The following is a 24,866-nucleotide window of genomic DNA, read 5'->3' as shown; positions in this document are numbered from 1 at the left end:
TTCAGTTATAATTCTTGCCTGCCTTCTGTCTTATCTCCACTTTATCCTGAATATTTTTGCTTGTACATAGGTGTTTGCATAGTCTCCTCCATTAGACTATGGGCTACTCTAGAGAAGGGACCTGATTTTCAAAAGTTTGTTTTGTTTTGTTTTGTTTTTTGTATCCCTAGTGCTTAGCACAATGCCTGGCACATAGAGAATACTTAATAAATGATTGTTGATTGATTGGCATCACACTCCTACTTAGTAAGCTACAGTAGCTCCCTGCTGTTTCTATAATCAAATCCAAATTCCTCAATTGCTTAAAATTTTTCACAGCCTCACTTGAGCCTGTATTTCCAGGCTTTCTTTAGTATTACTCTGCTTGATACACTCTATAGTACAATCAAACTAGTCTTCTTGCTATTTCTCCCACATGTCATTCCATCTCCTGTCTCTTTGCCTTTTGAATGACTGACACCTCTGCCAGGCCTCCTCCCCTCCACTTCTTAGAATCAGTTACCTCTTTCAAAGTTGAGATCAAGTATTATTCCCTATAAGAAACTTTTCCTGATCCCACGGCAGCCAGTGCCTGCTCCATCCAAATTTCCCTTACATTATCAAGAAAATAACTATAGGGCAAATGCAAATTCCTTGAGGGCAAGGGCTAATTCGTTTCTATCTTTATCATTTCACCTCTCTCTTCCTCACTTTCTTCATCTGCAAAATTAGGGAGTTGGAGAAAATTAGCTCTCAGGTCCCTTCTAGCTCGTTGCTCCCCATTGCCTCGAAGAGTGTCCAGCATAGCAAGTACTTAATGCTTATGGAGTGATCCAATCCCTTCATTTTATAGTTGCTTACAAAACTTCAGGCCCTGAGAAGGTAAGTGACTTGCTTGAGGCTACATAGAAATGGGATTTGAATCCTGGTCTCCTGGCTTAAAATCCATCCATCACACCAATAAAATGTTTTTTGTTTTTTTTTTCCTCCATCACAATGTAAACTTCTTAAGAGATAAGCACATGTATTATATCTATTTTAATATATTTAGCTTCAAGCATATTTTCTCATATCTATCTGTCTATCAGTTTGTCTGTATAAAAAATGCTTATTGAATGGAATTGATATAAAAATTCCATTGTTGTGGTGCTTATATAATATATAACATTACATGTGCTATAATGTTATACCTATAATGTAATTTGTTATTATATCCTGATATACCATATATTTAATCATTTCTGTTGCTCCCCTCTGACAATAATAAATAATAATATAAGTAGGATTTAAACTGGAGTTTGACATATTTATGGATCATCATTTTAACTGTTTTTGCTGCAAGATTTTTAAGATCCTATTTCAGGCTCTGAAAATAGCCTCATCTATTCCCTTGGGTAAGAAAAGTCAAATAATATGACTGTGTTGAATTCTATGCATTTCTTCCCCTAGGTTTTTAGAGTGTGGGACATACAAACTCTTTCACTGTTACAAGTTTTCCACGACAATCAAGGAGGACCAGGGGACATGCAGATCTATGCAATGATATTTGATTACAACCATGGCGTGCTCATCACAGGTCAGTGTGTTCAGTAAGCTGATGATGAGGCTCTTTCCCCTTTTTTTAAATCTATTTTACATGAGTATTTATATATTAGATATGGAGAAGAGGTTTAATAGTAACAATTCATTAGCTTTAACTTGATAAAAGTAGATATTTGACCCAGTTTTCTATTCCCTCCTCCCTTCTACAGACAAGGAATGGGCAAATAGGTTGGTGGGGGTGATAGGATGGTGAAAAGAATTGTTTCTCTTTGAAAATGCCACTGGGATATTCATAGAAAACCTGGACTGAGTGCAACAGAGGAGTGGCATGGATCCTGCTGACACATAAAAGCAGCATTCATGCTATCCACACAGCCAGTTCTACTTCCTCTTTCTGAAGAGGGAGTAATGAGGCCCCTCTCCTAACAGCTGCACAGGCAAGCTGAGCTAACAGGCATTTTGCTCAACAAGTCACTTCAGCACCTTCTTTATGTCTACCCAGGGCTGGCACTAGACCATTTTTCTTTCCTTTGCACTTGATACTAAAGCCCTATAGCGAATAGAAATAGGCATTTTGCCTCAGTCTTTTGAAGTTAGCATTGAAGAAACGAAAGCCATATTCAAGGAAGAAGAAGGGTTCATACTTAAAAATGCTAGACATTATTAATAGGGGCTTTAATGGTTAACCAACATAATGTTGGGAATTCTTCCTACATGAAGTCTAACTTCAGTGCATTTCCCAAGTATTTTTTCCCTTCAACCACCAGTTATAGGCCACTAGCAGAGAAGTCATTGAAAAGTCATTGCCTTTTTCTGAGGGATGACTTTTACTTTGCTGGTGGCAGAGAATATCTTTCTCACTTCTGTCTTCTCTGAATTTTTAATGAGGTCGCTGTTGAGCTATAGTGATCAACCACTTTCACCTAATGCTTGATACCAGGGATAAAAATAGATTATTTTTCAACCCTTGAAACAAAATTCAGTTCCAGAATAATCTTGTTAAATTTTAAACCAGGTCTTCACTATATCCCCTAACCATTTTCTTTCTCTGTGGGGAGAAGTCACAAGGTAAGAAAGATAGAGGAAGGATAGAATTTTAGGATTCCACGAGGGGCGTGGCGGAGCCAAGTTACAGATATGAGATGGCAGAAATGAGTCAGAAACCAGGCCGTATTGATTATAATGGAGCCATAGCAGAACCCCGATCTATCTGGATAACACAAGGCATCAGTCATCCAGTGATTCCAAATTTATACCACACAGGTCGGAGACATGAAAGAGAAAAGAAAGTGCCTGGCCAAAGGCCAGGTCCCAGGTGAGAGAGATAGAGGAGGAAAGGAATTAAAGATGGAGCTTGGCTAGAGGCCAAGCTCAAGCAAAGACAGATATAGGTGAGAGGTGAGATCCAAGAGAGAGAGGGTGGAGATTGCTGTGGCTCCCCTTTTAATCTCTTTGATATGCAAATATACACAATACATAGGGATGATTATCATTGGTTAACGACAAGGTATAGGTGTGGTTTCTCTTAGCCAGGTGGACACAAAGAAACCTGTTTTTCCCGCCTAACCTGGGGGAAGCTGGGATCAAGGGTCAGAGGCTTTCCTAGCCAAGACTGAGCATGCTCTCTTCTAAGCCCCTCTGTACATTCTGTTTCCCTTGTCCATAGCTAGGTGTGGACTGTTACATTCTCATTGTGCTAGTCGGCATCTGTAACCACCTAGCTATGCATTTCAGGATCATTTACCATCATAGTAGCTAGGTTCTCAGACAGCAAAATATCTGAAAAGAGGGGAGTAAGAAAAAAGGCTACTTTCTCTGCATAACATTCTGCTAGAATTTATACTAATTGGGGGGGGAGTTGCTGAAAAATTCAGTTTTGAGCATAGTTTAGTAACAACATCAATAACAATTATGCTTTGGGATTTGCAAAGGACTATTCTTAAGTAAGAAACAAACCTGGGATTTACCCAGGTCCTCTGACTCTAAATCTAGATGCCTGGCTAAGTGACTTGTCCAAAGTTACAAGTTTAATTAGATGCACAGGAGGTTTGACTATGGAAACAAAAAAATTAGTAGTTTGTAAGTTTGTGTCCCTGTTTCTGTAGCTCATTGCATGACTTGAAGACAAGCCAAACACTTAGGCTATTCCAAATGGATAATCTAACCAAATTCACTGTACTAATTTGGAAATGAATTTTATTTAATATTGGCATAATGCTTTATAATGGACCATTTCTTTAGAATCATCATGATTAGCTATATTTAGTAAGATCATATTTTAAGAATTCTTTAAGGAAGTCTTTTATAAACACTAATTCCATTCACCAAATATGAAAGTTTCTATCCAGCAGAGTTGACAGATACCATTTATACCTTACAAAAACATGGGGAAGTACAAAGTAGGCAACATAATATTATAAAAGAAAAGAAAAATAAGCAAACAGGATTCAGGGAGGAAGGAAAAATCAATGAGGCCAAATGGCTAGTCTCTGAAAAATCAATGTGGCCAAAATAGACTGTTTTTCTCTGTTTAAACCATGTTTACCTCATTTGTCAGAATTTCTTAAAGGTAACAATTCCATTTAAAGCTCATTTATTTTTTAAAGGAATAATAATAATAATCCCACTGATTGGCTATTTAACCCACAACCTAATGTGGTTTCATGCCACAATTTCCTTCTGATTCTTCTCCTACTCTGACTATGCCTTCACTCACTCAGCCACTGCCATTCTAATTAAGGTGTCCCTCAAGATTCTGTTTTTTGGCATGCTAGACTAGCTCCCCAAGCAAGTTCCCAGGGCTTCAATTATCAGTACTTTATGGATAACTCCCATATAAACATTGTCAACTCTGATCTCTCTCTAGAACTCCAGTTGCAAGTGCCTACTAGCCTCCATCACGATAGCCCACTGACATCCCAAATGCAAATGTGAAATACTTAGTATTTTCCCCTATTGTAACTTCCCATCTCTGTTGATGGCTTCATCATCCAGTTAACTAGGCTTAAAGTCTCAGGCATCTTTGACTTATCCCCTTCCTCAATATTGAAATCTTGTCAGATATCAATCAAATACTTTATCTTTCCTACCCAACCCTTTCTTTCATCTCTCTCTACTATCACCCAAACTTCTTGTCCCTCTCTTTGTACACTTGTAATTCCTATATCACCTCTCTATCTCTAATTGCCACTCTCTCCATTTATCTTCAATATTCATGCTTCTTCATTCAATATTCATTCTTCCTCATCAATGCGATCAGTGTAACTTTACTTAAAACCTTATTATTCTCCATTGTTCACAAATATAAAATTTGTATCCTGACATCCTTCTATAATCTATTTCTCCCTATATGACCTGTTTTTTTTTTTTCATGTTCCTCCCTTTTATATAGTTTCCATTATAGTCAGGCTAAACTATTTGTTAATCCTCATTCTTATTCCTTCCCCTACTACCTTTGTGCTTTTCCTCACATAAACCCCCTGCATGATAGTAGTCTCTTTAGAAGCTTCCTTGATGCCTTTAGCTGGAAGTATTCTATCTCTCCTTTCATTCCTCTCATTTTGTGCTTCTCACATTATACCTTGCCTCATAGTTGTGTGAATATACATTCATCCTTCATTATTAAGGTGTGAGCTTCTTAAGGACAGGAATTCTAATATATTTTATATTTGAATGTCTTACACAACATAGGTGCTTAAAATGTTTTCTCTCCCCCACACTTTTCTATAACAGGATCTAGTGTCATTGACATGTATCCTTTGACTCGGATGATACAAGACACAAAACAGATACCACATAGTCATGATCGAGACATCAATGTCATGGTTTTTAACAAACATTTTCACCAGTTGCTCACTGTCTGCTCTGAATCTATCATCAAGGTAAGTTCTTCAAACAAAAAAGGCAAATCAAATAGAAAGTTCTCTTCCACATATACATTTTTGAGTAAGTAGGCAAATGTTTGTGTTTGTGAGGTAAGCCTGCATTTCTGGAACTACTTCCATATAGTTCTAAAAAGAAAAGATAATCCATGAAAAGCAGGCCTCTCCTGTCTGAGAAGCATGGCGATTCCTGTCATCCTTTGAACTGTGTCAATGCAATGTTTGCCCATCATAATAGGTAGTTCAAATGGATAAATTAAGGATAAGAAATTGGCTTACACTCTGAATTTATTTCTTACAACCTGGCTTTGGTACTATCCTCATCTTCTTAGATGTATTATTTATTTGCACATGAAAATTCCATTTACAATCAGGATGATTGCTTTTGTTTGGTAGTGGAAGTAGTTTGGTAGTTTGGTAGCAGCGAAAGTTTGTCTCACGTGCAACAGGGCTTTCAGTTTTATGGAAAAAGTTAAGAGATTCATTCCATATTACTCCATGGCATTTAAAAATGGAGATGATGAAGGGGGCAGCTGGGTATCTCAGTGGTTAAGAACCAGGTCCTAGGTTCGAATCTGGCCTCAGACACTTCCTAGCTGTGTGACCCTGGACAAGTCACTTAACCTCCATTGCCTAGCCCTTACCCCTCTTCCTCCTTGGAACCAATACATAGTATTGGTAAGGGTTTTTAAATAAATAAATAATAGAGATGATGTTGCAGAATAATAAATTAGTTATGTGACCTGGGAAGATTTCATCTCTTTTATTGTTGTTTCTGAATCTGAATGTCTCTTTGTATGAGATGGATAGAACTTGAGAGCTTCTGAAACTACATCATATGGATTTCTAACACCTTGTCTGGGGTTTGTTTATATTAAAGTCATTCCTACATATTTTGCTTTCAGAAGGGATTTCTTAAAAGCCCCTATTGACTTTTTAGACTTTAGGAGATACAACGGTGTTCATTTCATCAAATATTTATTTATTAGGATTGGAAAGATACATAATAGGATAGTAGGAAATGCTGCATTGAAATCATGAGGATTAGATTAAATTCTAGATGCCAATGCTGCTACCTATTTGACAATCGTCTTCCTGTGGAATGGAGAAATAATCCTTACACTGTTTTACAGTGTTCTAATGAGATGGTCAATCAATCAATGCTCATTTATTAAGTACCTACTGTGTACCTAGTACTGTGCTAAGCACTGATGAGGCTAATCTTAATGTGCTGTATGAAACTAAATTACAATTGCTTGACTTTGAAGATGGAAATGTTGGAGATTTAGTGGGGCCAACATTCTCCTTTGAGTTCAGGTCATTTCCACACTTGTCTAGTAACTTGCCTTGGGCTCTCTGCATATACCTTTGGACGAATTATAGGTAAAATAGGCCCCCCAAAGATCAAGGATATCCAGGGAAATAATGAAAACACCGAGGAAAAGCAACTGCCTGAATACAGCGGTTGAGGGGACATGACAGAGGACAGAGGAGAGACTCTATGCAAATATTATCAACATAGCAATGGGTTCAAATCAAGAAAACATGTAATGCCCAGTGGATTTACGCGTCGGCTATGGGGGGTGGGGGGAGGAAAAGAAATTGATCTATGTCTTTAATGAATAATGCTTGGAAATGATCAAATAAAATATTTTAAAAAAAAAATAGGCCCCCCAACAGGAAAGGATGATAGAACTTGGACTGAAAAGAACCTCAGAGGTCATCTAGTTCCAAACCTTTTGGGTTTTTGTTTTATAGATAAGAAAACTGAGGCCTAGGGAGTTTTAAGTTATTTGCCAGAGGTCACACCAGTAGTTTGTATCAGAGACAGAGAGGTCTTTTACCTGAAGAAAACAAGAAAACTTCCCATAGATGAACTGTTATCCCTTATGGGTTGGAAGGTGGTAATCCTTAAGGCAAGACACACTGAAATCTGAGACACTCTAAGTAAAACTTTGGTGGGAAAGCTTTAGTTAGGCCAACACATCTGAGGCTCTGTGTCTTAAGTATTTTCATTTTGTAAACCATGCTTCCTGCAATGCCTCATACATCTACATTACTACTTCTACAGTCTTCCTATTTATTACTACAAAATAGTTCTTTAAATGCCTATATGTCTAGTCTCCTGGAGCTCTTAAAAACTAGAAAGGAAGAAGTAAAGAAATAAGGATTCAGTAAATGAAGGAGCCTTTCCCTCTATCACCAGCAGGTATTAATCACGACCAGAATATTATTTAGAATTTTTCATCTCTGATTTCCAAAATCCCTTTCTAGAGAAAAGTCTATATTACCCTGTAGCATAATATGTACTATGGAATAGGGGGCCCTGGAGGTCATATATGTCAACTGTTTCATTTAACAAATGAAGAAATTGAAGCCCAAGGGGGTTGACTTGCCCAAAGTCACATAGGTTGTATAAGTGGCAAAGCTGACTTTTGTTCCAGGTCCTCTGATTCAAAATCTAGACCTTTTCCTACAGTATCATGAATGAACCACATTGCAAATTAAGTAATATAAACCCCAAAATAATGATCTCTGAAGTTCCTAAAATTTCCCTAAGTACTATAAAAACTGTGAATTCGAAATAGGAATTCTCTCCTGTTTTATTATTGAGTGATTGAAATTTGAAACAAATTAGGGAAAGGACAATACATTTTACAAACTTCACCAGGGTATATAAAGATCAGTTGAGATACCTGAAAAATGCTTCAACCTCCTTAGAGGGATGTGTTATAAAAAAATACTACCCTATTAATATTTCCTTTCAAAGGAACCAAACTATTACTATCTAAGATTTTAGAGGGAACACCTGTCTAGGCCAGGATGGAAACAGAAAAGGCAGGAATTATGTCCATCTTTCCTAGCACTTATTTCTGACACATTAAGGAAACAGAGTGAAGAATTCAGATTTGTAGTCATTACCAGTATCATTTCGCTCCCCCTTTCCCCTCTTCTCCATTCCTCTTTTGTAGAAGATGAACCTTCGACTTGACTCATTCCCCATTCCTTTCCTTTATGCCTCTTCAATTGAATATGATGAGTTATTGATGTTTTAATTCAACTTCACATTTATTAATTGTCATCTATAGACAGGCATAATGGCTTACATCTGTAATCTCTCATATTGGGGAGTCACTAAATTGCTTGAACCCTGGAGTAATAAGCTGTAGTAGCTAGAGCCAGTCAGTTGTCTGCGCTGAGTCTGAATCCAATACAGAGGAACAAATTGGCCCTAATTAGAAATGGAGCAAGTCAAAGCTTCTGTGTTAGTCATCAGTGAGATAAAGTTCATGATTGACTGATAACACTTCCTCCAAACTAGATGAGAGAGTAGAAACCCAGACAAAAACAAATACAACAACAACAAATAAATAAAAATTAATACCCACTATATGCAGGGCACTGAATTAGGCTCTGGGAATATGACAAAAATAAATCAGTCTTTGCCCTTAAGAGGGATAAATTTCAATGAAAATAGGAAAATGCATATGCAAAGCATTATGGAACCTTTTGAATCAACCACAAATAACAAAACTGCACTTTGAGAGCACCTACTGTCTAAGAAACTCAGCCAAGGATCATAGCATCCAAGAGCCTGAGGACCATGTAGTCAAAATTCTTCATTTTACAGAAAAGTTAAGTGACTTATCCAAAATAATCATCAATTGCAAACCTCAGAAAGTGATAGGATATGACATTTGCAGAACAATTTATATACAACATCTACCTGGAGTCTCACAACAACATAAATCATTGCAGAGCCTCACAACAACTGAAACAGGTAACACAGTTATCATTGTCTTCATTTTGGAGAGAAGGAAACTGAGACAGAAGGGGTGTTACTTGCCTTTGGTCACACAAGATAAGAGATAATATTTGAAAAAAGGACTTTGTGAATCACAAAGCTGGCAGATCTGAGTAGTATCCATATACAGGTCTTTTGAAGAAGCTGTAGGGGACAGTGGAAAGAGCATTAATTTCAGAGTCAAAGGATCTGGGTTCAAATCCTTATGATGCTTACTGTTTTTCATTTAACCTTCCTAATGGTCTCAGAGGTCCCCACTGGCTGTAGATTTGAATACTAAAATAAAGAGGCATTGTCCTGAAACTTTGCTGATTACATCTATATGCAAAAGTACCAGGGAAAGAGTCCTGGATTTGCACTCAAAGAGTCTGTGTTCAAATTCAGTCTTTACTATTTACTATTTGCATAATCCTAGTTGAGCCCTTGGCTTCTCTAGACTTCAGTTTCTCCATCTATAAAATCAAGAGGATAAACTAGATGGCATTTAAGGTTCTTTCCTGTTCTATATATGTAATTATACAATTATTAGTTTCGGGATTGAATAATTTCACCTCAAACAAAACTCAAATCCACTATCCTAAAATTTAAAACGAAGTTTTTGCTAAAGAATTTGAATGTTGGCTTCAATCAGGAAATGAATTCATAAAAGGAAATTCATTTTGATAAAACTAACAATCTTGTTTTGCCCCCAAATCTGCTTTTAATAATAATTAGTGCAATAAGATTCGAGAAATTACATTTGGTGAGTCCAAATACAATTCAGCCATACCTGAAGGAATATAACTAGCATATAGAGGGGAAATGGGTAATTTCCAATTTTCTGTGAAATGTGTATTATTTCTGCTTACAGTTATAAATAATGTATATATGTATAACATTTTTTTAGTTTACAAAACATATCCCTCATTATAATCTAATTAGGTAGGTAGTCCATGAATCATTACCTCCAATTTGCTGATAAGGAATTTTGTGGCAAAATTCAAGCGACCTGTTGGTTCAGTCCAGGAGTTTTTCTAACACCTCATGGTTAATTACTTGTGAACTCCAATGTTTAAATTCAAAGAAGACTAAGATTAAAAATAAATACTACTTGATTTCTTAGAAACTTGGATAACTAAAAGAAAATTATTTTCAGAACATAAGAAAATTTGATCCCATTAATTATCATTTGTAATCATACCAATGTACATGGATGATACTTTTATTTATAAGAAATTCAGAGTTTTATTTCTTATTTCCTTCTTCTCTGACTGCCCAAGATCTTACAAATATATGTAATTAAGTATAAAATAGTTGTTTGTTTGTTTTTTTCAAAATAAGGAGTCAAGATGTCATCTATGGGGTCAGGATTTAGCCCTTTTCAGCCTTGGGTTCCTGTTAGGGTGATGGTGGGGGAAGGGATACTTCCTCATAAAGAAACTCAGTATGAAATTATATATACATACATAGGTATGTGTGTGTGTGTATATATATATATATATATATACATACATATATATATATAGTATACCTGTATGAAATTAGGAACCTCTAAAATTAATCTCAAACTAGGTTCTGGTTTTAAAAGATTGTGCATGCCAGGGAACTACCTCTCCCAGCATGCTCTAGCGGTTCCTCCCCTCTACTTCCTGGATTGGTCTTGAATGGACCGATCCCATGCAGGGACATGGCCACGCCCCCTACTTCTGAGGACGGGATTAGTCTATATTAGTACCAATCCTGTGCCTGGGAGAGGCCTTTGAATCTGAGGAAATTCAGAGTAGCAGGGGCTCTAGTTAATTTCAGTTAGGGAACTCCAGCGGGTTTTTTTCTTTTAATAAAGTTAAAAAGAAAAAATAGAGATCAGAATCAGTTTTTCTTTTCAGTCCTTCTCAGTACTTAATTATTACTAATCTAACAGAAACTTAAACAACAGTATAGAACCAGCCACAGCATTTGATTGGGAAAAAAAGAAAATTATATATTTTTAATTAGAAAACTCAGCAACCATTACACAAATGAGTGCATTCCCACTCTCTTTTTCCCTAGCCTAATATGAGAAAGAAGCTTCCCCAAACCGAGTTTCCACCAATAAACTGGAGAAAGAGCAACGCCTTGGCAGCCTCAAGCCCTACTACTTATAGCCATCAGCCATCAATTCGTCCTGGGGTTTCAACTCCTTTCCTGCCACTAGATGGAAACAGAAGTCTCCCCAGCTCTGCTTCTGCCTTACCTTCTATTTACCAGCTCAGAAGTCATTCCATTCCTCTGCTGCAGTTTGTCTCTCCACCCTTAGAGACCTTGGACGTCAAAGCTGCCAAGTCTGATCCCCTATGAAACTCCTCGGTTCTCTCTTCATCCTTTTCCTTTAAAAAAAAAAAAGATTCCTCTATCTTTAAAGTAAAATATTCCTTATTTCTTGACATCATTTTCCACTGGGAAATGAGGTCATAGTTTTGTTTCTGCCAAATATATTGAATATTACCATATGAATGTTAGCTATTTTCTAAACGCCCATTGCAAAGAAATTATGATTCCCTCTAGAATCTCTTCCATTCAGATGCTTCACAATGATTATGTTGTCAGGGTGAAGTGCTCTGAATCTCCAAGGGCTGCTATACCTTGTTGGAGTCAGCTTGGGTCCAGGGTTAGGCCTATTAGTCCAGTTTATAAACTTAAGGATTGTCTCAATCAGTTTCTAGCAAACTTAATTCACAGAATAAAATATGAGGATATGATACTTTTGAAGTTTCTAGGGAGGGAGGTTGGAATCAAGAAATATTGAGGGACCAGTCCCTACCATCTCTCATTCCCACCCCCACACCCAGGTTCACATCTTCCCAGGTGCTTTTCTTTCTTCATCAGAGTTGGTGCCAAAGAAAGTTTGGAACTATGTCTATCTTAAAAAATATGTTTGCTCACCAAATCTCTCTCACCAACTCTGCCCCTCATGCAAGCATCCTCTCTATTAATTAGGAATCTCATTTTGCATATACCAGAGATATAAAAAATGCTTCAGATTTCTGTAAAACCTGGTTATATTCAAATTAACTTGAAAAGTACCTGCATGAGTGCAGGAATTAAGTTTTATATGCTATGTATGATATCTATACACTTAATAAATGTTTCTGGATGAAGCCTGTAGACTCTACAGAATACCCAGAAAAGATATTGTCTGTAGGTTAAGATAATACTACCAGCTAAAGTCCTTACACAAAAAATGGAGAGGTAGAACATGGCTACTTTTTCTCCCAGCTTATCCTAGCTTTTTCTACTTCATCAATCCCCACCTACTCTGACAAATCCAGCTGGCTTCTTGCTCTGACAAATCTATCTCCAAGTTCCTGTATGATATTGACTCATTGTCTCTTGCCCAAGAATTTTCTTCTTATTCCTTACAAGTATAGTCACCAAATTCAAGAGTTTATGTTCTTAGTAATAGTAATAGTAATGTTCTTAGTTTTTTTTTTTTACCAAAAGTTTGTCTATAGCCAAATAATTGCCAGTATGTCTAGGTAGAGTAGAGGAAATATCCTTATTAGAAACTGCAAACAATGATAAAATTGTACATCTAGATAACTTCCCACCCCTCCTCTAAATTAAACTTCAAGGTATATGTTAAACAACAACAACAAAAAGATATTTTTGAGGTCATGTCCAACACCCTCAGTTTGCAAATGAAAAACCTGACATTCAGGGAAGTTAAATTACTTGCCCAAGATCACATAACTAATGAAAGTGTTGGGAGTAAAGCCCAAGTGTCCTGACACTTAGTCAAGGTCACTGATGATCTCTTTATTGCTAAATCCAAAAGCACATTTTTTAGATGTTCTTTGAAGCGGTCCAGCCACTTCACGATCTTCTTGTGGTGGGTCTAAGCACCTAGAAGGGAAACCAAAAGCTGGAAGAATATGGGTGGAAGGGTTAAAGAGTAAGGGAGGGAGGATATAGGTATAAGAACCACACAAAGAGGCACAGAGATCTTCAGCATCATGTCAGCCTGTCAGCTCCTCCTCAGCAGATCAGAGAGAGGGATTTTATTGAGGATTGTAGCCAAGGGGGTTGCAAGATGTCAATCAAACAGGCGGCATATCAGAAATTATAACATAATACTGACAACCAAAATAAATGGATGGCAACACAATAGTACCACCAGCTGCCCAGGAAAGAAGCTCATGTGAAACCTTCTCCTTTCCAGTGCACTGGCACTGGCTTATACAAATGCAAGGGTCAGTCTTTGACATTACAAAGGACCTTAACTTGCCTGCTAGCTTTCAGACTACAGAAAGTAGTAAAGGTTTTAAATTCTACAAAACTTAAGCCCCATTCAATTTAAGGATTCAGAAATCAATCATATGAAATAATAGAAATATATCTATAAGTCTGGTCCATGAACACTTTGCTCATTAGAGTCAGCTTTTGAATATATCCTTCAATATTTTCATCATCCGTTATAACTGAAACCCTTCATTCTTGACCCTTCTGCAATATTTGACACTGTTGACCACTCCTTCCTCCTGAAAACTCTCTCTTCTCTCAGTTACTATAAAACTTCTCTCTCCTGGTTCTCCATTTGTTTGCTGATCCTTCTCATTCTCCTTTGCAGGATCATCACCTATGTCCTGACTCCTAAACATTGGATATGCCCTAGAACCCTATCCTGGATCCCATTCTCTTCTCTCAGTGACCTCATCAACTTCCATGGGCTCAACTGACATCTTATACAAATCACAGGCCTAATATTTGAGATAAAGGAGCCCCTATCTCTCTTCTGAATTCTAGTTCTAAATCACCAACTGCCTTCTGGACCTTTTGACCTATATGATCTATAGGCATCTAAAATTCAACATGTTCAAAATAGATTTTTTTTTTTACTCTGTAGTCCACCCTCCTCCTCACTTCTCTACTTCTTTTGAAGGGACCACTATTCTTTCAGAAACTTAAGTTTTCAATACTGGAGACATCCTCTATTCTCTCTAAACTTTTTGGGAATACCCTTGGCAAATCCTCCTCTAGGCACTAAAGCCTCAACTACTGAAGATCTAAAAAAGAAAGTTTTTCTCCAAACCTTGTCACTGTCAAATGATTCAATATTAGAATAAGATACCATTTTATCAGTGGAAATGACATCAAATAAAAGGAATTAACATCTGCTTTGTCTCTATACCCTAAGAATTTTTCCATCTAACTTGCTCCTAAAACCTTCCATATTTTTTGCTATTAGAATGTGGGGCTCCTTCAGAGCTCACTTTTTTTCTCACTTGACAGATTATATTTCTATTTGTATTCCTGGTACTAGGTGGTACAGTGGATAGAGTCCTAGGCCTGGTGTCAAGAAGACTCATCTTCCTAAGTTCAAATATGGACTCAGGCACTTATTAGCTATGTGATCCTGGGTAAGTCACTTAATCCTGTTTGCTTCAGTTTCTTCATCTTTAAAATGAGCTAGAGAAGTAAATAGTAAACCAACCAAGTATCTTTGGCAAGAAAATTCTAAATGGAGTCATGAAGAGTCAGACATGATTGAAACTACTGAACAATACTATGAATGAATGAAACATTAACAATAAAAATATTTAATATGCTTCATTCATTCATTCATCCTCTCCCACAGCTTCCTTCTCCAAGTCCAATCAGTTGCTTAGTCTTACAGAGCCTACCTTCATATGATCTCTCACATCTGTCCTGTTCTTGCCATTTATAAGACTACCACCTTAATTCTTACCAACTCTTACAATAACCTCCTAACTGATCCTGATCACCCTCCTCCAGTCTCTTCCTTTTACAATCCATCGCCATATAGCTGTCAAACATATTTCTAAAATGTAAATTTAACTTTATAACCCCCTACTCAAGAAGCTTTAGTGGCTCTATATTGCCACTAGGATAAAGACAAACAAACTCCTCTATTTGGCATTTTAAAGCCCTTCATAATCTGCCTTCTAGGCTCATTACTCCTCCTCCCATTCTTTGTGTTCCAGCAAAAATTGTCCTTCTTGACATATCCTGTACAAGATTTTTCATCTTTGGTCTCTTGGCTGTTAGACAGGCTGTCCTCCATTCCTGAAATGCTCTCTCTCCACTTTTGTCTTTTAGAATCCCTAGGTTTCTTTCAGTATCTAGCTCAAAGTCTACCTTCTACAAGAAACATTTCTGTTTTCCTTAGTTGTCATTTGTGCTTCCCACCCGCAAATACATGTACTTGTTGTGTGTATATTTTATATGGCTATCTATTTTGTTTCTGCTTAATAAAATAAGAACTCCTTTAGGTCAAGATCTGTTTTCATTGTTTGTCAATCCCCAAACCAGCCCCTATCACAGAGCCCAGCACATAGATACTTAAAAAATTAGATTGCATTGAACTTCTACTATACTATATTGGCTTATGCTACAACTGAAATATACAACTCAAAGAAAGCAATTCAGAACTAAGTTTCATATTTACATAATGATTTCAGTCCTTTCTTGGGTTAGTAAGCCAATTTAGAAAACATAAGTGCATACAGGTCAGAAAACAACTTGTTAAATAATTAAAGCTAAATAAATAAAAAAAAACTTTCTTTTCCTGCCTCCCCCCCCCCCCCAACCTCCATTGAACCTTGGTGACTCATGAAGAAACCTTTTCTACTTTAGTGATAAAACCACCCTAAAGAAGATGATCACCTAAAATCAGAATTGCTTCTTTCTTGGACATACTGTCAATAATCTTTCTTCCTAACTCTTATTTTTCTACATTTTATGCTATTACATGCATCCCAGGAGGGCCTGGGATGCTGGAATTCCAAGTTCTAGTTCTATCTCCACTGTGGTCTACTTCTGTGACACTGGGTAGGTCATTTGACCTGTCTAGTATTTCTACTTATAAAATGAAAGTTTTGAATGAAATGACCGGGTTCATTTGGAAGTTCCTTCAAGATCTAAGAGTCTTTATTCATTTCTAGAGCTACTCAAGAATGTTTTCTTGTTATTGTACATGTCTATTTCCATTCTTCCAGTTTAACTTAATTCTGATTCATCTTTTGCCCTTTGCTCACCTTGGTTTAGATCTGTAGTGCCTAAATAATGTTCTGCTTCCTACCCAAATCAGGAGCTACCTTATGAGAGACAAAATCACTGCTTAGACATAGCTTATCTATATTTGTTGCTTATATAGTCCAAGGCTACTAGACTGATAACTAGACCATATAGCATCTTTAATAATGTTCCTTTTTCGTGGAAATAATCCTGATGGAGTAGCAGGTGTGTATAATAGCTAGCAATAGCTAAATATTATCAAGTGTTCTCATATGAACTAAAGGACAAATTGATCATTTGACTTCTCTTCTCCATTAGGTATGGGAAGTAGAAACAGGACACCAAATATATCAGATTTTTGATCCCCATGGGAGTAATATTGAAGTAACAACTGCTGCTGTTGACTACAGTGGATTTGTTTTTGCCACAGGGGCATACAACGGTAAGATTTCTCTCTTGAGGCAAAACTCTGCCTAGGTCAGCCCTCTGGAGATCTCCATTCAGTGGGAATAAAGAATGCATTAGTTTTGGGTGGGTTGGTTTGTTGGAGGAAATAGCAGGTTTGAGTAGAAAAGCATGATGCTGACATCAGTGCACTTTGATGACATTAACATCACTAAGTCAACATCCCCCTGGCTTTGAAATTATTATAAATATAGGTCTTGATGTGAACTGATAGAAATGCCTATTGCCTTGCTGTGCCCCACTCCTGTTTGTTATTTGTTCGGTTGTTTTTAATAATTGTATTTGATTCTTCATAATTCCATTTGAGATATTTTTGAAAAAGATGGTAGAACAAAAGAAAAGAAAAAAAGATACTGGAGTGGTTTGCCATTTCCTTCTTCAACTCATTTTACAGATCAGGAAAACAGTGGCAAAGTGTTAAATTACTTTCCCAGGGTCACATAGCTAGTAAATGTTTGAGGTCAGATTTGAACTCAGGAAAGTGAGTCTTCCTGACTCCAGGACCAGGACACTCACTGTCCACTGCACCACTTAGCTACCAAATAATCCTCTACCACACAGTACATAAGGATATAGGACTAAGTCATTGCCCTCATCAAAGCTATTTACCACATTTACTAAAAATGGTTCCTAGAGAGGCACCTGGGTGATTCAGTGGATTGAGAGCCAGGCTCAGAAGCAGAAGGTCCTGGGTTCAAATATGGATTCAGACATTTCCTAGCTATGTGACCAGTCACTTAACCCCCATTGACTAGCCCTTACTGCTCTTCTGCCTTGGAATCAATACACAGTATTGATTCTAAGTCAGAAGGTAAGGATTTTTAAAAAATAGTTCCTAATAGTGTCTAGCTCACCTAGAACCTAGTCCATGAAGTATTTGACTTCTTTCCTTTTATGTGAGGAAACAGCCACAATAGACTTCAGTAACAGGAGAAAAGAAAGAGAGAAAAGAAAGCAATTAGTAAAGGGCTGAACTTTGAGAAGGTCAAACTAATATAAGGAAATATGGAGCAGTGTCTCACATCTAGGAGCACAAAATCATAGATTTAGTGCCAGAAGGAATTGTAGAAATTAGGTATTCTGTCCCTCCCAACCCCCATTTTCCAGATGAGGAAAATGAGATCAGAGAGTTTGAATGACTTGCTTCAGGTCATATTATCAGTGAATGTCAGGGCCAATTATTGTAGGTCCTTTAACTCCCCTGTTATTATTATAATAATGCCTGACATTAGGGTGGCATTTTACATATTAAAAAGTACTTTAAGGCTGCAGAAGGAAAGCAATAGAATGGTGAAAAGGCCCTGAAAAATAAGTCTGGATCATTGCCATCTTGAACCTTTCCCAGGATACATTTAAATCCATTGTAGCACTCACCTCCCTGTTCTCTCTTCCACTGAACTGATGTCCCAGGTTTCCTCCTGGGTGTCAAAAGACTTCAGATAATAGAAATTTCTGGTTATATCACTGTGGTTTGTTTAGACAGATGGTAGGTAACAACATGATCACTATGCCATGGAAGTGGACCAGTAGACCAGTTCAGGAATGGGAGCTCAGAGTTTTAAAATTAAAAAAAAAAAAAAGAGGAAACGGTAAGGATGAACTCTTCCTCATAGGCAACAAGGGGTATCAGTGTAGACAGAGGAAAGAAAGGAGCTTTTTGGCAAGATGTAGTGGGAAAGGGGAAGAGAAAGACTCTTACTGGTATCATGAACTAGAAGAAAAGCTTTGGGGTCTCCAGGCATCCATTGGCAGATGCTGATAATATAAGAAAACCTCCTTTATAACCCTCAGCTCACAAGCTCATAGTCTAAGGATGGAGAAGAAAAGGAAAAAAGGAACTGATTCCTGTCACTTCTGAGGAGCCTCCTTCCTTCCACACAACCTAAAATAACTAAATAAAGTTAACTTTCTGGGCCAGAATACACTAAACTAAATTCTGCATTTGGGAGATATACCAGAATTATTTTTGGAGCTTCATTAAGCCTGCATGTAGAACTGTACCTATGTCCCTCCACATTTCCCTACCTGTTTACTGATTTCAGAAAATCCTTTTAAAAAAGAAGAATGTTTCATTCCAAATTTGGAGGTGAAGTTAAAAAATAAGTAGACTGGAAATCACAAAATATTGCCATGAATGAGTTTGTAGCCAAAGTCTGAATGAAAAAAGTGAGCTGGGGATATCTGAGTGGCTCAATGGATTGAGAGCCAGGCCTAGAGATGGGAGGTCCTAGGGTCAAATCTGGCCTCAGACACTTGCTAACTATATAACCCTGAGGAAATCACCTATAACCCCCAATGCCTAGCCTTTACCACTCTTCTGCCTTGGAACCAGGACAAAATACTGATTCCAAGACAGAAGGTTAAGTGTTTAAAACAAGAAAACAAAAAAAAAGATAAAAGAGAGCCTTTTTCTCTTTTGCTTGGGTAAGGTGGTTAGGAAATAAGACAAGGGAACAGTTGAAGTTGAGAGAAGAAATCCTTTCACCTAGGGTAAAAGTAATGGAATAGGGGAGGGAGACAACAGTATGACACTAGGCACAGTTGTGCCATGAGGAGAAGTAGCCTATGCCCCAGAAAGTCATGCCTGTACTTTCTTTGGGGTTGGGTATAAGGTGGGCCCAGGAAAAAAAAAAGTGTTCTCATTTAATGGGGAAGTGAGCTGCTGAAACTGGGCAAAGGAGTTACACCATGTGCTGCAATTTGACAGAGAACTGTGAAGCAATTTCCAGATAACCTAGTGAGGATGCATATTCTCTTTGCCCAGGGGGGAGATGAGCTGTTTAGACATACATGTCAGGGCTCTAGGGCCAAGACCTAATTGGTCTGGTATAAAGGAAGCCACTAATAAAAGGAGAGATGAAGGGTTACAGAAAGAGGAGATTCGAGATTCATAAGGCAAAGTTTTACTTTGTGTGTGTGTGTATATGTGTGTGTGTGTGTGTGTGTGAGAGAGAGAGAGAGAGAGAGAGAGAGAGAGAGAGAGAGAGAGAGAGAGAGAGAGAGAGAGAGAGAGAGATTGTAATGTTTTTCTAGGGCTAATTTCATTTTTTGCTTTAAGGAATAGATTCAAGGTTTGAACCTCTGTTTCTCATGGTATATAGATTAATACTCAAAGAGAGTCCACAGCTTAGTAGAAAAATGCTTTGTTCTATTGCTAGCTATAATCACTCTTTTTTCTCTCCCCTTATTCAGGCACAATTAAACTCTGGGATTTTGGAAGTGGACAGGAAATGAAAATGTTAATTGAAGGGAAAGACTGGAAAGATGATGATCATTGTTTGCACCAAATAACTTTCCTAAAAGCTAATGAAAAGCATCAATTCCTAATCCTAGCCTTGGAGTACAACGGGAAGATGAAACTTATCCAGGTTTTTCATTTTATCTTTTGATTTACTTTCTGGTTTCTCTGCCTGCTGAAGCTACAAATACGTCTTACTTGTGTCTTTAAGTGGCACATCTATACATTTAATCTTAGGTAGGTGATTTTTTCCCCAAGTTTGCCAGGATGCTAATCATTTCCTTTTGCTTCCTTTGTATATTTATTATATCCCAGAGAGGATGGCTGCCCAATCACCAGTAGCCTGAGCTTAGCTGCCAGCAAAGGAGATTTATTAAATTACTTCAGTCAAATGACCAAAAGCCATGCTGAAGAGCTGAGCTTGGCTCTAGAAGTACACAGAGCCATTGATATCTGGGATGCTGTGCAAGGCCTTTTTAGGATTAATCATTGGAGGAGTAGATCATGCAAAGTCTCTGTGCAAAAGACCCAGAGAGAGAGCCTATGCCTGTTCCACCAGAATAGTCATTCTGTCATCAAGCTAAGTCAGTTTGCTTTAAAGTTCAAGGCCCAATGGATTCAGTTAATTCAGGTAGAAAACTGGACCTGTTTTTTGGCTCTCCCTTGACATGCTATGAGATTCTGCACAAATGACTTAACCCCTTTGAGCCAGAGTTCCCTATAAAATGAAGATTATCATATCACTCACCTAATAGGGTTATTATAAAGATCAAATACAATAGTATATGTAAAATGTTTTATAAACTACAAAACATCATATGTGAGCTATTATTGTTGGAAGGCTTAGGCTAGCCTCCTTACTTTGGTTATCTAGAACCACCTAAGAATGCCAATGCCTTCCTCATATAAGTAATTAAAGTTAGATCATTTATCTGGCTATTTGAATAAATCAACAGATTCCTTGTCTGGAACTAATGAATTTATTACCTTTCTTGTTCCTCTTTCAGTAAGGGCTAAAATCAGCTATTGTGGATATTCTGATCTTTTTTTGTCTATAACCTCTTTATTTTTGCAGTCAAAATGAGAGTTCAGATTTTGGAGCTAGTTTCCTTTTAAATCATACCTATAAAAACCTTCTGCCCCTAAGCTTCAGCCTCTCCTTTACTTCTTAATATATACCTTGCACTTCCTAGAATTGTCTAACAGCAACTATCAGGTTGTTTTTCTCCTTTTCCTATCCTTAAAACTTGATTTGGTCTATGAGTCATTTAAGGTATAAGACCAATCTCTCTCTGCTGTACATTTTTCCTCCTATTCAAGTGAATATCTCTATCAAATTGATGTAACAATCTATGAGCCACCTTAAAGCAGTAGGACTCTCCTATTTTTTTCTTTGCATCTTGCATATGTGCCCATAGAACTATCAAATTTAGTTAAACATATATTAATAATTCATGTATAGGGAACTGTTCTAGATCCTAGAGGTACAAATATTAAGTAAAATATTATCCTTAATCTTAAGGAGTTTAAAATCTAATTAAAAAAAAGAATGACAAATATAAGAAAATTATAATGAAAAGCAGAGTTTAAGTACAAAGGAAAGGTTCAAGCAAAATGCTCTTTAGAGATTTGGAAGTAGGTGGAAGAGTGATAAGTGAAGAATTAGGAAGAATCCATGGAGGAAGTAGAACCTCAGATGGAATTTGAAGGAAGAAAGGATTTCAATAGGCAGAACTATGAAGAGGGAGTAATAGAAGGTACCCTAGCTGGTAGAATAATGTAAATAAAAGCCCAACAATGAGAACTCAAGAAGGTGAGAAGTCCAACAACCACAGTAATTAATTATAATATCTAGGAAGCAATCAGAAATATGGTATAGAATTTGAGAAAGAGATGGACAGCTAGAAATAGACTGGTCAATAGTATCAGATGAGGACTGGAAATACCCCACTGGACTTGGGAATAATAGGGTGATCATTACTGTCCTGGACAGAGAAAATTCAATGGAAGTGGGTAAGGAAGATTGATTTTAAAGTGTTTAAGATAATGGATAGAAAGGAGGTAGGGGTAGGGAAGTGAGGGGAAGACATTTATATAGTGCTTTTAAATTTTAAAAAAATGCTTTTCTTATGATTTCTTTGTAAGATGGTTGACATAAACATTATTATCCCCTTTTGACAGGTGAGAAAATCATCTTGAAAGTTGTAATTTCCTCAGTCACACCACTATGAGAGTCAGAACTTGTTTCAATGTATTAACTGATTGTGATTTTTTCCCTCTTCTCTTTTTTTCACTTGTCTTTAAAATGTAATTTGTTACAAGGAATTGCACTCAGAGAAAGAGGGGTAGGTGTAATACTGGGAAAAACCATGATAATATAATAAACAAATGACATATATAAAAATTATTTTTTAAAAGAATCAGAACTTGAGCTTAAGTATTCTGACTCTAAATTCAATACACTTATAATTGGCTTCATTACTGATTTTAATAAAGTAAAAAAAATTTTGCATGCTTTCAGATTTATAAATGACACAAAGCTAAGAAAGAAAACTGAGTGGATTGCACAGTCAGGACCCAAGAGTGTTTGAGGTCAGAATTTGGTGTCAAATCAACTTATTTCAGTACTTTGATGGATCTGTGATCAAATCAATATGGATACTCCTCCAGATGATGCTGATATAAACATCTCACAACTAGTTAGTGGAAGACTTGGCACTAAAATCTAGGTCTTATAGTCACTTGTTCCATGTTCTTCTTAAGTTTCCTCATAAACACTTCTCAAATTCAAGTCTTTTCTCATCAAAAGGACCAAATTTTAGCTTTTAAGATATAAATTAAGATACATATTGGCAAGGCTTGGGAACAACTAGGTGGCTCAGTGGATTGACAGTGAGGCCTAGAAACAGGAGGTTCTGGGTTCAAATATGACTTCAGACACTTTCTAGCTGTGTGACCCTGAGCATGTCATTTAACCCCCACTGCCTAGCTCTTACTACTGTTCTGCCTTGGAACCAGTACATAGCATTGATTCTAAGACAGAATGTAAAGGTTTTTAATTAATAAATAAATTGACAAGCCTTTCATTTGCTCAATGGCCTTTTATGAAAGCGTATCAAATAAACAAGTAAGGAATGGAAGAAAAAAGAAAGAAGTGGCATTTTCTGGAGAAAAAGAAAGGGTATTAATTAAAGGGTATTTTTTCTTAAAGGGTAGAGAAGAAGATCCTCTTCTTAGTGTGATATGGGAACTACCTGAAGTTGTACCTATATTCAGACAAGAGAAGAAGGATGTGATCTTGCTGGCAATAACTTCTAATTTCAAAACTAAGAATTTGCCTATCCCAGAGGTTGACCTGGTGCCTGATGAGGAAAGGAAGTCTGTTAGCTTTGATGTAAGTCTTTTTTACTAGAATTTTCCTATCATGTTAGATCCAATCCTTTTACCCATCAGTCCTTTAATATCTAGTCAGACAATTGATAAATGTTTCATAAGCACCTATTATGCACCAAGTACTGTGCTAGGTATCAGAATTACAAATCCAAAGAATAAAATAATCCTTATTTTCAAGGAATTTACATTCTAATGGGAGAGACAGTAAGTACATGTGTAAGTATGGAAGGGATACACATAAAAATTTCAAGGCTTTATAAAAAGTAATAAGGGATAAGAAAAACACTAGCAGTTCAGATAAAAGGACATAATTTATGTGAAAGTAGGTGTTTGAGAATTGCCTTGAAGAGAGAGATTCTATGAAGATGAAGTGAGGAGTGACTGCTTTCTAGGAATGAGGGATTACCAGGACAAAGGCATGGAAGCAAAAGATGGAGTGTCATATGTCAGGAACACACACACACACACACACACACACACACACACACACACACACACAAACCCATTTGGTTATATTGCAGAGAACGGAGAAAAAAAAGTAATGTATATGTGGCTGGGGCCAGGTTGTAAAGAGCTTTAAGAGCTAAAGAGTGGAATTTACAAAGCTAATACAGTCCTATTGAAAGTAATGCCTAATCAACATCATTCTAACTAATTTCCATCTAGAAAAATAATCCCAGAATCACTCAGGATCAGGTTGTCTACTACCAAGATATCAAGCCAGTGCTAAAAAAAAAAAAAGACTAGTTGAAAACTCCTTGGGCAGAAGAACATTAGCTATGGTACTTGGCTGTTAGGAAGCACTAGTCACAAAATGATGAAATGTTAGAGATGGAATGGATCAGAGTTCAACTCTAGTCCAACTCCCTCATTTTACATATGAGAAAACTAATAACCAGAAGGTAGAGTAACTGGTTAAAAGTCACACAGTCAGCAAGTATTGGAACCAGGATTCAAAGCCCTGTCTTTTGGACTCTAAGTCCAAAGTTTTTTCAGCTATGATCTGTTTTAGCAGTGTGGCATAGGGAAAAGAACATAAACCCAGGAATCCAAAGACCTCTGCTTGAGTCTGGCAATGACTTGTCACATCACTTGGGCAAATCATCCAACCTCAGTTTCCTCATCTGTAAAGTAGGGATAGACTAAGCTGCTTCACAGATTTGTTGTGAATAAAACATTTCATTAAAGATAAACTGCTGTGTAAATGTAGATCACTATTATAAGAGAAGTTGAAAATCATCTTTAGAGTTAGTCGGAGGATTTCATAATCTTGTACAGATAGTGGTTTCATCTTTCCATCTTCCAAATATGGAAAGATGTATTACACAGATATATGGGCAAAAGTTGTTTTAGGAGGAAGATTTGGGGCTTGTCATCATCTCTCCCTTCTCAAATTTTCCTAGACCATTTTGTGAGATATTTCCTTTACCTCACCCCTCCACCTATGCTCTTGTAGCAATTGTTTACTTGCTTGTGCTACATTTACCTGTGCGCATATTGTAGCCTCCATTTTTTGTTTCTCCAGAATCAACCAATGTTTGAATGTAGTAGACTCAACTGTTAGTTAAAT

At 37.0% G+C, this 24,866-nt stretch overlaps 1 protein-coding gene across 6 annotated transcripts in view; it reads left to right on the top strand.

Annotated features, from left to right (window-relative positions):
* WDR64 (WD repeat domain 64) overlaps nucleotides 1-24,866 on the top strand; it is a 229,641-nt gene that overhangs the window by 123,055 nt on the left and 81,720 nt on the right. For all 6 annotated transcript variants that reach the window (XM_016430227.2, XM_007481554.3, XM_007481553.3 and 3 more), the window contains 5 exons: nucleotides 1,429-1,555; nucleotides 5,254-5,402; nucleotides 16,519-16,642; nucleotides 19,858-20,033; nucleotides 23,115-23,297. In XM_016430227.2, coding sequence (XP_016285713.1) covers nucleotides 1,429-1,555; nucleotides 5,254-5,402; nucleotides 16,519-16,642; nucleotides 19,858-20,033; nucleotides 23,115-23,297 — 759 coding nt within the window. The remainder of the gene's footprint in view (nucleotides 1-1,428; nucleotides 1,556-5,253; nucleotides 5,403-16,518; nucleotides 16,643-19,857; nucleotides 20,034-23,114; nucleotides 23,298-24,866) is intronic.

This window comes from Monodelphis domestica, chromosome 2 (genome assembly GCF_027887165.1).
Source record: "Monodelphis domestica isolate mMonDom1 chromosome 2, mMonDom1.pri, whole genome shotgun sequence".
In the NCBI taxonomy this organism is placed as follows: Eukaryota; Metazoa; Chordata; class Mammalia; order Didelphimorphia; family Didelphidae; genus Monodelphis; species Monodelphis domestica.
The sequence above is the reverse complement of the archived record's forward strand: the minus strand, read 5'-3'. Positions and strand labels throughout refer to the sequence as shown.